The sequence below is a fragment of the Lepisosteus oculatus genome, chromosome 3, assembly GCF_040954835.1.
Source record: "Lepisosteus oculatus isolate fLepOcu1 chromosome 3, fLepOcu1.hap2, whole genome shotgun sequence".
Lineage (NCBI taxonomy): Eukaryota > Metazoa > Chordata > Actinopteri > Semionotiformes > Lepisosteidae > Lepisosteus > Lepisosteus oculatus.
Genome location: NC_090698.1, coordinates 24,667,501 through 24,680,661, shown reverse-complemented (window position 1 = coordinate 24,680,661; position 13,161 = coordinate 24,667,501). Strand labels below are relative to the sequence as shown.

Below are 13,161 nucleotides of genomic sequence, written 5' to 3'. Positions count from 1 at the left end.
AGAGAAATGTTTTATTCTAAGAGTTTTAACCTAGAATTGGTCTTTCACATTTTCATCAGATACCAGTTCATGTTCCTTTTTCCCCACAAACTCTTATTCACAACATATATACATCCTCTATTTACTGTACTTAATAAGCATCCCCTTATCATTACAGTTCCTTTAAGCAATTGAACTAGGAAAACAAGTGCCAAAGCACTGTCAATCTTTATAGAGTTTTTAAGTCAAAGTTATGGTTTCACCCCAAGAAAAACTCAAAAAACACATTCATATTTTTAATAAGCATTTCAGAAATGCAAACTTTTATTCCAGACATGTTCATTTTAACCAGGCTGCAAAAGATGTTTGCTTCAATAATGCATGGGAAGCAGCAAAAATGGAGGACCCCAAAGACTGAATAGTGTGTGATCTCATACTATTAGTAGTATACAGGTATTTCATTCTTGATTGGAATATGGGAACAGTAGAAAAAAAAACATTTACAAAATAAGGTCACAAATACAAAACAGCAGTTCCACACAGCCAATTCAAGTTGGGAATCTCATTTCAGGGTGACCTTTAGTTTGCTTCATCCTTTGATGCCTCGTCAAAATTCTCCACAAGGTCTGAAAGAGAAGGTAACTCCACGTTAGTGCTTCAAGGATCCATATATTCAGCGTTAACTATTTAATAACCCCTTGCAATCTGTGATGTAACGGTTTTAACAGAAGAAGCAGAGGTAAATTCTGCACTGAAAAGCAGAAAAAAAACATGTTGGTTAAGGAGCAAAGAAGACAGAAAGGGTGCCGTGAGATGGGGAAAAAAAGAACAAAAGTGTGCGAGAATAGGCATGGCAGGCAAGTGTCCAAACACATGGAAATCTGGATGGCAAATTTCACAATTGTGAAAAGCCGTCATCTAATAATGAACAGGTCTTAAAAAAAACTTTGGATATAACCAGGCTTAAGAGCTGGTGGAAAATGTGACCATAGCTTGAGAAAAATCTTGGTTTTAACAGATGTTGTAGTTGAGAAACAGCAAACTGTTCGGTATTCCAAGCATACTTATTCTGTTGCTCTCCCCATCTTCCTTCTACATGGGGTTTTATGAGTTTTGTCAGAAGTGAAAAAAGATTTAAAATGTTATAGATGTACACTGCACTAAAATGATGTACGCTAAATCTGAAATTGTACGAGTTTCATAAAAAATAATCTCAATATTTAGATATATTCAAAATAATTACAAATGGAATACAAATGTTTCAAATATCTCTAAAAGTCTTCAGTATAATCACTCCCGTATAATACTAGAAAAGCACTAATTACTAGATCACATACAACTCTTAACCAGTTAGTGTTGATAAGATACAGGAACAAAAATTGTCAGATTATTGCAGTTCATTTGTAATCCAAGAATTTAGAAAGAGCTCCGTTCTTTACAAAATCTTGTATTTTAAAATTAGAACACATTTTTGTCATTTTAACCATACCACCTATCAATGTATACTGGTTTTCAGTCCTGTAATTCAAACTAACCATTAAGTATCAAAATAGTTTCAAATTAAGTGACATAAGATATTACAGATTCATGTCTACTTTAATTCAAATGTTTCAGTTATTCGTCCTATTAATACAAATAATGTAGCAGATAAACAACACTGTCAACTGCTAAACAGTTGACTGCTATATCCCTGTCAACGCCCACAATAAAACAGTACTGTAAAATTAGTTTTCACATGTTTTACACATATATGCTAATGTTTTAATTAATTAATTGCTACCAAACTAATCAAAAACATTTCCTTGATACCATAATCGCAGTAGATAAATCATTTGTCAAAATAAGAGATATTCTTTCCACCAGTATTAAGGACATACTATTGACACATTTACTGTTTGATATATTGATTTAGGTAACTATGCACTTGCACAAAAGATACTTGCATACAAGTTTGCTCTTAAATTCAAGTAAAATCAATTTGTATGAATCTACGCAGTGGTATGCTGGGGTCCTGGAATTAGAGCAGTGGATTCTAAAAGGCTGAACAAGCTCATCAGGAGTGCAAGCTCTGTCATTGGGTCTGACCTGGACCCCTTGGAGGTAGTGGCTGAGAGGAGAATGGTGTCCAAACTAGAGGCCATCATGGACAACATCTCCCATCCCCTCTATGACAGGCTTGCAGAAATGAAGAGCACGTTCAGCAATAGACTGATTCATCCACGGTGCGACAGGGAGCGCTACAGGAGGTCATTCTTGCCTTCTGCCATAAGACTGTACAATGCATCCACCTTGCGTCTGGGCAGAGGCAACATTGACAGTGACCTGTTTCTGGACTGAACACATCTACTGCTACATCTGCTCTCTTTCTTTTCACGTTTACAAATGTTTTCTGTGCAATATATGCCAGGGACCTGTGCAATACATTTATATTTATATCTGTATTACATCTATATTTATATTCATATGTGTTATACGATTTTTCTGCACTCTAGTTTGTTCTATGTGTGTCCGGACTGTGGGTAACTCCTTTAGTGCACCCCTCACTGTACTGATTGTATTGTATGTATTGTAATATTATTATTGTATCATTCGTTACACTGTGGCTGTGTTGTCTGTGTAAAGCTGCTGTTGCACTGCAATTTCCCTGACGGGATCAATAAAGTATCCAAGTCAGTTACACCTGTCACACTTAACAGCTCCATGTTGGTCTATCACAATGTGTAACATGCAGAAACATCTTTCAGCCTTGTTAAGATGGGAAACAGTTAATCGGTCTTTAAATGTTTGAAAAGTTGGGACTGTTGAAAACAGTCTGCTACTGTTTTGTCTGCACATTGCCTGTGTACTTCCATTTCTAATTTACTGTAAGCATCAAACATTAGTATAGAAACTTTTGCTGGACTCTGTATCAAAAGAATACCCATGCTGTGGGTCAAAACCGCTTACTGCCTTCAGAAGGTCATGAGGCAGCTGAATAAAATTGGGTTTTATTTTTGCATTGTCTGGGGAGCTAGCAATTACTGACATCTGAGCAGGGCAACCCCTGGGTCAATAAACTGCTGTTCCAGATCCAGTAGTGCCTTGCAGTGTGCAGTACGTAGCAATTAAGAGTAATGAAAGCAATAAAGTTTCTGGTCAGACCAGGAATATATATGAATGTCATTTACATCAATTTAGGTGCTTTAAGAAAGTGGAAAGTTAAAGACACTTGAGAGAAATGCTTTGGTTACGTGAACCAGTTAAGTGCATACCTTCACTGACCTGTTTTGTTTCAGGACAGCATTTTTAGCAGGTTAACCAAAAAGGACCCAGAACGGATGGTTTCAAGATTGCAGACTTCCATGGAATTGGTTTGACTCAAGAATTATTAGAATAAAACCTTAAAAAAGCAGGATAATGACAAACCTGGAAAGAACTTTTCCAAACTGAACTTTATACATGTGCTCCAGGCTCGGCTGTGGGTCACTTTCAGATAAAACTGCCCAGCTTAACACAAGAATACACCTGCACATAACTAATTACAAACACCGTGGAATGTATAAACGTTCTGTGCGGATGGCCATGACTGTTCCTCGTAAGTAAGAAGGTTTAAAAAAGAATAATGACAAAAGAGAGCTGTTGTGGGCTTTATGCATTTGACAAATTCCAGGTTAAGGGGTAGTAATACCTCACGGTGAAGCTTGATGGGTGAAAGAAGGTTAAATTGACTCTAGAACAGCTGCTGTAATGTAAATGAAGATTTTCCATATCCCTGTGTCCACAGAGTTGCCCCACGAATGAGCATTTTCACATTTCATCCTATTTTTTAAGAGCTCTGCCCAGATAAAGCAATACATGCTTTAATACAAAGTTCCACGTAAAAGAAATGTATAGGGAAAAAGTTATTTCATTAAGCAACCCTCATAGTAATGTACGAATAGCAGCAAGAACATGTAAGAAGTGTTCAAATTTGAGGCACACATCATACCCCATAATCCATCTTTCAAAACATTTCACTTCACAAGATTCTGGTCTAAATTCATAGTACAAAGACGACATCTCACCTGGAACTTCGTCATCATCTTCCTCACCAGCAGCTAGTGGTGCTTTCCCGTCCACAGCTGCAACACAAAAAAAAATTAACTCGTTTCTGGAGGCTTAACAATCTGAAGAAGCAAATTGGGTTTGTTTCCCAAAAGAAATAAGATATCAACTACGACCCCACTCCATAGTTAAATTCTTGTTTCTGGAAAGCTTCTAAGCAACCACATCAGCATGTTAGTATGTGAACCACACAAAGAAGCATGAGCCCTCAGCTTTGAAGCCTTGCTATAAGAACCACACTTCTGCTATCTAAACAATCAGTAAACTGGAAACCATTTTTTGTCCCTCTATGGTTAGGACTACAAGAGTTCATTGCAAACAATACAACTTGGACCACAGAGCTCTATAGCTTTTCTCTTTTCTATTATACAGTATTATACACTCACTATGTATTAACAGTCTAACCGTAAGCCATCTGCAAAGTATATGCAGAAGTAGTGCACCTGTTCATCTCCATTTCACTAGTGCACATTTGAAAGAGATACCATCGACTGGGGCAGTGCTTTCCTTGTCCCATTACACATTACGATGGCTGAATACAAATGGCAGAGCAGTGTCATTTCAGGTAGCATAGCAGAGCCATCCATCCTGGCAATTCCTTGAGCTTTGGGGGTAAAAGGATGTCATTACTGTCCATGAGGAGAGTATCGTGGACAAAATTAAAGTTCAAAATCGCCAGGACAACAGATGGCCCTGCAATGCTGCCAGAAATCAACCCAAAGCAGACCACTGCTCTGTGGATGAGCTAACGAGAATCCTGCAAGTACTCTTAGGAGCCTCAAAGCAACTATCAAGCAAGGCGAGATTCTGTTTCAACAGTTTATTACCTTTCCTCATACTTACATTGTTTGGGCAGAGCCTCAGCCAGTCTCCTCAGGCTAGTCAAGCTGTCTGCACCCAGCTGGTTCAGGATGCTGGGCAGCATCTCTGTCAGCTGTTTAGTCTCAGCATGCCCTGTGATAGTGAAGGTGTTGGCGGCCAGAGATGCCTGCACTTTCGGGTTGTTGAAATGGATGACAGTCCCCTGGTTTGTGAACATGTTCACCTACAGGAAGAAAACGGTGTTATTGTAAAACCTTGGAAAAACAGAAAAAAGCAATCGATATAAAAAAAATTCCTCACAAAAACCTTAAGGTACAGTGAGGTATTCAACCTACACAAAGCTACCAACCCTCAGTTTTCACCCCATTGCAAGTACTCAAACCAACAACCTCCCCTCTACATGTCACAGCAACTTGGACCATTTTAAATATACACCACATACTAGAAACCCTGTGCTCTCCCTTCTCTTAAAATCAGAATTGTGAGATACTTCAGATGCTTCATGTGATGCCTAAGTGGACAGGCAACCTCATTTATTTTTGGTACTGGCAAAATAGAGCTCCAATCAGAGTAGCAAACATGAAAAGCTTGAGTCTGATACACAAATAATATTTATAGTTCTACATCTTAAGCACTGCACTGTCTAAGAGTCTGGCAAATGCCTGCAGAACCAATTTGCTTAACATATACAATTATATTCTGTTTTACAAATGGAAACAGAAGAGACTTCTTTGCAATAGAGGGTTACAGTAAAGTGAAACACACTGCTGAGTCCCCATACTGTCAAAAAAACTGATAATCTGCTTTCGTTTTCAAAAAATGGCTGAATAAGATCCTTGAATCAGGTAGCTACTGAAAAAGCCCACAAACTAGATGGGCTGTTCTTGTCATTTTGAAACATTTCAAGTTCTTTCAAAGCAATTAAGCTGCGTTTCTTAAATGGAGAGGCATTCGTTTTTTATAGGAGACCACACGAGAGCTTTTAAACAATTTTGTACCTCCTCAATACCAGAGATATTGTTGACCCCCAATTTCTTCAAAGAGAACTGAAGTTTTTTGTCATCTGCAGTTGCTGTTCTGTGGACAACCTTCTTCTTTCTGCGAGCTGTCCCCTAATAAAAAGGAGAAAAAGGAAAAATAAGCTTGCTGTTAGATGCCATCTCAATTTCCATTCAAGGTTTTGTCAAAGTTGGATTAAATGTACTCCAAAGTTATTTTACAGTGCAATGCAACTTCTTTAATAGCTGTGATGAGTTTCAGACACTGCATTTATGGACTGCAGCTAGGACAGTGCTTCAATATGAAATGGAGAAAAAAGATGCCGTTACAAAGAAACTTTGGGAAGACTAAACACCACACAAACTGACCAGAAACACTCATTGCACTTTTGGAAGTAACATGACTGAGCTGGGTGTGGTCCATGTCGATGCCTTACCTTGCCACCAATGCGGACCTGTGCCTGCAGCTTAGCTAGTTTCTCCTGATTCATGATTGTTTCTTTCATCTGGAATGAAAAATCCCACGAGACCTTGTTAGTTAAAAAAAAACACAGTCTCTGACACAGTGTACTGTTGTCTTTTGAAACTAATACATCATGAACTGTCCTCTGAAATAGTGTAAGTAAACTTTCACGTTCAGTTGCAGAAACAATGTATTTTCAATTAACTTTGTTCAGACACAAAACGTTACATCTAAGCACAACATGAGGAGAATCTGCATTACCCATATCAGTAACTAGCAAAAACGGTACTGAGGACTTAACATTACTAGCTTGGTACAATTATTCACCGAATCGTTTAAAACTGGCTATCACAGGAAATATGATTACATGCCTAAATCATTCATTTGTAACTAAAATAATATTTAACTGACACTGCATAAAAGTTCAAACTTGGGACGATGCAGGGACAGGCAGCTGCGAGCTTTCAATCACTAGACCCCGTCAGTGACCACACCATAGAAGGACTGTCACTAACCTACACAACGAGCTGGAAAAAGACACAAAATCTCTCAACACCGCCTTTATAATACGCTGCATACACTTTTGCCATTAAAAAGCTGAGGAAATATCTAATCAGAATTGTAACACAAATCGACTCTCCACAACTCACCCGATACAACCACACCGCCAAGTAATTTCGGCATCCGTATGAGGATAGGTCTTAATATGCACTTTTCCAACATCATATATGCAATAAAGACCATTTGTTACACTTGTATTCTATCCCTAGATCTTCAGCTTTATAATCAAACATTACAGTACTTATTCCCATCACCAGTTCTCACATTTCTGTCCAGATTCTTCAACACAAATCACCAAGAACGACAGGTTGGGTATTTTTTTATTCGGGGCCTAGCGAAATTCACCTTCCTTGAACGATTTTGTTTCATGCTTAATTTTTCTAGTACTGCACCAAAAACAAGCATACCAATGCGTTCAGCAATTCAAAAAGACCTACTCATTTATTACACCTGGGACAGCTTTTCTCTCTCTCGAACTTTGCAAGCATGCTACATCCGAACACCCAAGATCATTTTATTCAAAATCAACTCGTTGAAATAAGCCGAAACCACGCACGAGTTCCATGCTCTTCTGACGCACTATTACGATCCATACCAAATAATTATACTCAAACCCAAGCGTTATTCTTATGTAGGCAGAGCGTGCCTACTTTAAAGGCAAATGTCTTCGCTTAAACCTTGCGCTACTCACAAAACTCAGACCCTCCACTCCCTCTGCCTGTGCAAGGCTGATCGGGCCTGCCACTGCGGCTCAGCCCATTTCAGCGAAACCACGTCTTGATTTACCACTGATTTTGTTGGTTCTGCTTTCCCATTTGCGTGCCGATTATCATTACCGGATTCTAGTTACCTTATCCAGTCCAACTTTGGTGTGATAATGCAGGAAAGAGGAGGTTTAAGGGGCTCCAAACTGACCTGCACACTTGCAGCACACACACGCGGGGAGCAAGATGGAAGCCAGAGGGAGGAAAGGAAATGACGAAGGGATACAAATGCACTGACGCGCCGCAGCGTAGCGGGAGTGGTCTGTTCATCTCTTCCGAGGAAAGTGTTGGTGTGGCCTGTTAGTTTTTAGTTGAACAGCGGTGATAATGCAGCAAATCAATATCGGCCGAAGCATTTCATCAGTGTTTGTGTCGTCGTAAATCACATTACCAAAAAATTAAGTTCCACTGAAATGCGGGTCCTAGCAGGTGAAAATGGGGCTATCTCTGATTTTGGACTTTAAAGCTGCAAACGTTTTAAATAACTATTTGCTCCATTACGAAATTAAATGATGCTTACAAGTTTCAAAAAGCAAATCCTCGTCAACTTTTTTAACCATTTTTAACGTCAAGTCAAGTGTGAATGTTAATAATCAAGTGTCAAGTGTGAATGTTAATAATTCCGGGAAAGGCTGAAAGACAATAAATACCTTCAAAGACATTGATAAAGTTATTCAAGAGACACAACGTTTTGGCTGAGGAGCATTTTCCAGGTGTGAGGGAGAGAGGGAAACCAACTGACATTTTTTGAATCTCTGTTTACCCAACAGACATTCAGAATCAAGACTAAAACATGACACAAGCATGAACTAAAATGCCTATAAAACGGATAACAGGAGTCACTTTTTAACATAGGGATGTGGAAGAACGGAACAAGCTATCTAACCATATTGCTAGAGCTGATAACCTTAACATCTTCAAGAAATGACTGGATGTTATCCTTGGATCTATTACTCTCTGTTAATGTGTACAGTGTAATGTGCTAGACAGGCAGTTTCTAATGTGTTAGCTACAGTAGCATGAATGGTCTACTTTAGCTTGGAACTTATTTTATGTTATTATTCATATATTACTTCACTGTATGCGGTACATTATTGATTGAGAGTTTGATTGCACTGAAGATAAAAATCTGTGAGCTAATTTCAAGTGGCTTATCATTTTAAACTGAGTACAAACTAAAAAGTTGAAGATCAAGAAGTGGTTGCTTCCTCTAATGGAAGAAATTTAAGAGAATTTCCATGAATAATCTTACTAAGCTAAGAGTGCGCCAGTACATAACCACACGTGTAACATAAATAAGGAAAAACTCTATTGTAATGCTTTTGGAAGACTAAGAATAATTCTTAATGAGATCTTGTTACTGTTCATTTAAAGGAAAGCCTTCACCCTATTTGTGTTGCTTGTGTTAAAATATGGATATTAAACCTTGTACACTGTATTCAATTATGAAACAAACCACAGACACAACAGAGATGCAAGGAAAGGTGTATGTCAGTAGTAGAAAGAAGAGTCATGTATAAATGGGCTGGAGCACATACAAGAGAAGGTTACTTTACTGTGGGGAGTGAAGTGATTGAACTGACATTAACCAGACATGTAACAACTGGGCCCATTTTAGGGAATTTGGCGCCCATGTGTTTCCTTCTGCTAACACAAAGGGACTGGAGCTATGAGCTGTGTGCTGATGTTGAGGATCTGAAATATGGCAACTCTACATCACGTAGTTTAAGCAAAATGATTTGTCAACTTAAACACAGCACAGGTTCAAATAGCTCTGCTCCAAAATTATTTTCACATATGCCCGTCACATAACCTGCCTCACCCTGACCCTGGCAGTCTGGGCAGTTGCCCGTATCATCCATTAACCAGATGTGCCCTGCGTTACAAAAAGGGCTTGGTTTGTCTGACTGCAAATACTGGACTGGATAATAGAAGACCACAAATAACTAAGAACAAGAAGATATACCTGTCAATCAAAACTGGTGCCCAGCTGTATTTCAAATACAAAAAATGTAACAATACATACTTTAAACACAAACTACATGATGATAAAATTATGGGGGGCATCATATCATATTCAAAATGCTTTATTATTTTGTAACTTATAAGTCATGGTTTAAACATCCAAATTGAGTGGCAAATTTTAATCCTGAGATGCATGGTTAGTATCATCAGAAGAATGATCTCACAGCTCAATGTGATTGATGCAGTCTGTATCTAGGTTTATTCTGCACAATGGGAATGCTGTGAGGATGTCTGGAAGCATCGATTTCCCGTTCATAGTCTTCACTTTTCTCATCATGCTTCACAGTCAGTGTTCCTGTAGGGTGAATTCAAGGGTCTGAATACTTATGCAATCCACATTTTTCATTTTTTTCTCTTTTATTTTTGCTGCCATGTACTGTAACGTATCTTAACATTAGAGGTCTTCAGTGTGAGAATTCAACCTTTGAATAAACTATTAAGTTTATAAAAAATGTATGTGCCTCATTTTATAATTTCACAAAATAAGACACTATTGCAAGGGTTTGAATATTTTTTCAAAGCACTGTATACAACACATTTATCAAACATCAAAAGAAATGGTTCACTCTATGTATATTGTAGAGAAATGGAAGTGTGTGGAATTTGGGCATCGTTTAAATGTTTTTTGCATTTGATTAAATGATCATTCATGTCATACTACAGTAATCACTCTATTAGACTTCTATTAGGAGCAATTTCTAACCTGGCAAGACTTTACAGTCATTCACATTCTGTCCAAAGGTCTGGCTATGATCAGGAAGACCATGAGTCAAGATCACCAACATCAGTGCTGAGGTCAAAGTGTAACAGTCTGAGCTTGAGTTTCTAATTGCTAATATCTCCATTTGTAGTGGACAATCGCAACCTGACTGCACGGTGCTATATGGATTAAGTCCTGTGGCAAGCATTTGTCACAGCTGTACATTTTATATTGCTCATGATGGTGCTCACATATACAGTTCTACTACTCTGTGATATTCATAGTAGAAACCCTGTTGATAACACCAGCTGATGTCAAATATTAAGCACAATAGACTATTTACTGTATGTCTTGTCTGTTCAATAAAATGTTTGTAAGCTACAGAAAGGATTTTAATGATAACTTAATGAATTTCTAAAACGTCTGAATTTCATTCAGGACCGAAGCACAAATAAATCTCTTTCCATAGAGATCAAAGCTAGAATCAAAGAAAGTTAAGAATAAAACAGAAAATGGCACATTATCAGTCATAGTCTTTTAATAATTTAAAAGGATGTCATTTATGATCGGTCAGTGCTTGGTGTGTGGTGCGAGCTGCAGTATTTTCAAACGTTCTTAAAGTCTCTGAAGTACAAATAGCGTGTATTAGTTACGATTTCCAATACTATATGATACTTTTAAAATTATTTTATGTTTGTATAAAGCAAAACAAACGACTTCAACAGCATTTTTGTATATCGACCAGAATCTTTATGTTATGCACAGTCGAGCGCTCGATTGTTTAAACTCGTCAAGGATACGAAGAAAATTGGTTGATGCATTTTTTTAACCTCCACTAGACGGTGCTACATCAGATTGCTTCTCCGTGTTTCTGTCTCGTTTGCTTAAGTGTTTTACATTTATTAACCTTAATTTGAAAATCTTAATCTTGTATATTCTAGGTCAGCTCTGGGATCTTAATACTTCAGTTGCTTTCGGTACTTAAGGTACTGTGGTAAACCACTTTCCCCAATGAATATTGAACAGTCAAATAAATTACCACTTAACTGGCATTTGAAGACGTGCTTTATCTTTATAAAATAGATCACAATGATTTCTTATATCAATAATTAATAATCAAAATTAATTATGTTAATCATTATTTGGTATTTCTGGTCAATGAGGTATTGTGCTTCCATGGTTGGGGAAATAAAAATGGAACTTAATACATAAGTAAATATTATAAAGTATAAAATATTCAATGTAAAATTATAACAACAATAACCACAGACAAGACAGAAGAACAAGACTTATAGTTTCCTTCTGTGTAATCATAATGTTCTATTACACATATAAACTTTCATAGATTTGAAGTTAATCTTTTTTAGTTATGCAAGTCTAACAGCTACAAACAAGCCAAATGGGTGTAATATCTGTTTCAGTAATTTCTCTGTATTTTTATTCGTTAATGTCTGAATTCTGTTGTTTGTTCTTGCTATTGTTTGTTCCTACTATTCTTAGAATATTGTGAAGTTAAAACGTAAATATTGTAACTTACTTTAACATAACCGATAATTTTGCACCAGTTGTTTGTTTTTACTTTTTGTAATGTTTTCAGTTTCTAAAAATGAATATTTACTTAACATGTCGATGTATTTCAAAGGCAAACACAAATATTTGAGTTCAATAGTGCAGATTGCTATGTCATTGTTTGGATTTTGCTAAATAGCATCCTATGAATTTGGGCTAAACAGCTTTCCTAATTGTGAAAGTCTTCTTTACGTTTACCTCACACAGATGCATTTGCCTTGCTATTTCAGAAGTACAAGACAAACGAATGCCGCAAAAAAGAAACATAATAATAACTTTAAAAAAAGTAAAATCACTATCCTAAGTTTGTAAGTTGCGAAGACAAAGCAAAACATTTAACACTCATATAATTGTATTTATTCCACCTGTAGGCTGTTAACGTGACGAAATGATACTTATCCCGCTGTGATAGTATTATAGCCTGCTGAAGAATAGTTATCATGTCCCTACAAAGTTTCATTTAGTCTGATCCAATTACTACAGTCAAAAACTGAGGAAGAAGACTAAAGGGTATTTAGGTAGCGGGGATTTCTATAAGTATTGTCTTACTTTTGAATGTTTTATTTTAAAATATTTTTATCATGTTTAATAATCAAAACACTCTAAATGCCCTGGTATGTGAAGAGACATTTTACCACGTTTGCATTTCGCCTGCTCTTCCTCTTTTTGACTTGGCCAGGAAACCAAGAGTGTTCTCGCTGTTGTTTTAAACACAACTGTCTTTTATTACAAGGGTATTTACTTAAACTCCGTTTTTAAATATTGTTATGTTTATTTCTGTGGCATATTTTATATGAACAGTGGATTCATTGAACTCACAGTTTCACAAACTTGTGAAACTTCTGGGTAGACGTCTTCATAAATGTGGACAAAGCTTATTTACTGCTTTGCGTGGGATGCTTGAGAATGAATAAAACTTGAAAGTTGCAGAAATTCCTTGATTAAGAACGTTATGACTAGGATGCATTGCTTACAACTCATTCCGATTTAATAATATATAACGCCAACCTTGAAGTTCGCACGGCTGCAGCATTTTAATTGCAAGCTTTAATGTGTATTGCTTTTAAAATATAAAATGTGAATCGGTTTAAATTCGTATACCTACTACAAAATATATTATTTTTATACATCATAATCAACAAGAATTCATTGAAATAATTCTTTATACCTCATTAATTCCAGCAACAAAACCAGAAT

The 13,161-nt window shown here is 36.9% G+C and overlaps 1 protein-coding gene across 2 annotated transcripts; it reads right to left on the bottom strand.

The window, feature by feature from the left end:
* Nucleotides 1-270: 270 nt before the first annotated feature.
* btf3 (basic transcription factor 3) lies at nt 271-7,894 on the bottom strand. Of its 2 annotated transcripts, none has more exons than XM_015339389.2 (6): nt 7,822-7,894; nt 6,320-6,388; nt 5,883-5,996; nt 4,906-5,107; nt 4,023-4,079; nt 271-605 (listed from the first exon to the last, which is right to left on the bottom strand). In XM_015339389.2, the coding sequence occupies exons 2-6, from the start codon at nt 6,386-6,388 to the stop codon at nt 559-561; spliced, it is 489 nt and encodes a 162-aa protein (XP_015194875.1). In that variant the 5' UTR covers nt 7,822-7,894; the 3' UTR covers nt 271-558. The 2 variants fall into 2 exon arrangements, with proteins under 2 accessions (XP_015194875.1, XP_006627160.1); XM_006627097.3 differs by having other exon boundaries at nt 7,757-7,877.
* Between the last annotated feature and the right edge of the window lie 5,267 nt (nt 7,895-13,161).

What these genes read in the sequence shown, in the direction of transcription:
- btf3 (XM_015339389.2), bottom strand. Translation starts at nt 6,388, where the DNA reads ATGAAAGAAACAATCATGAATCAGGAGAAACTAGCTAAGCTGCAGGCA. An exon ending in ATATCTCTGGTATTGAGGAG is followed by an intron (nt 5,108 to 5,882) that starts GTACAAAATTGT and finishes TTCTTCCTGTAG; the next exon opens with GTGAACATGTTCACAAACCA. An exon ending in AGATGATGACGAAGTTCCAG is followed by an intron (nt 606 to 4,022) that starts GTGAGATGTCGT and finishes CTTCTCTTTCAG; the next exon opens with ACCTTGTGGAGAATTTTGAC.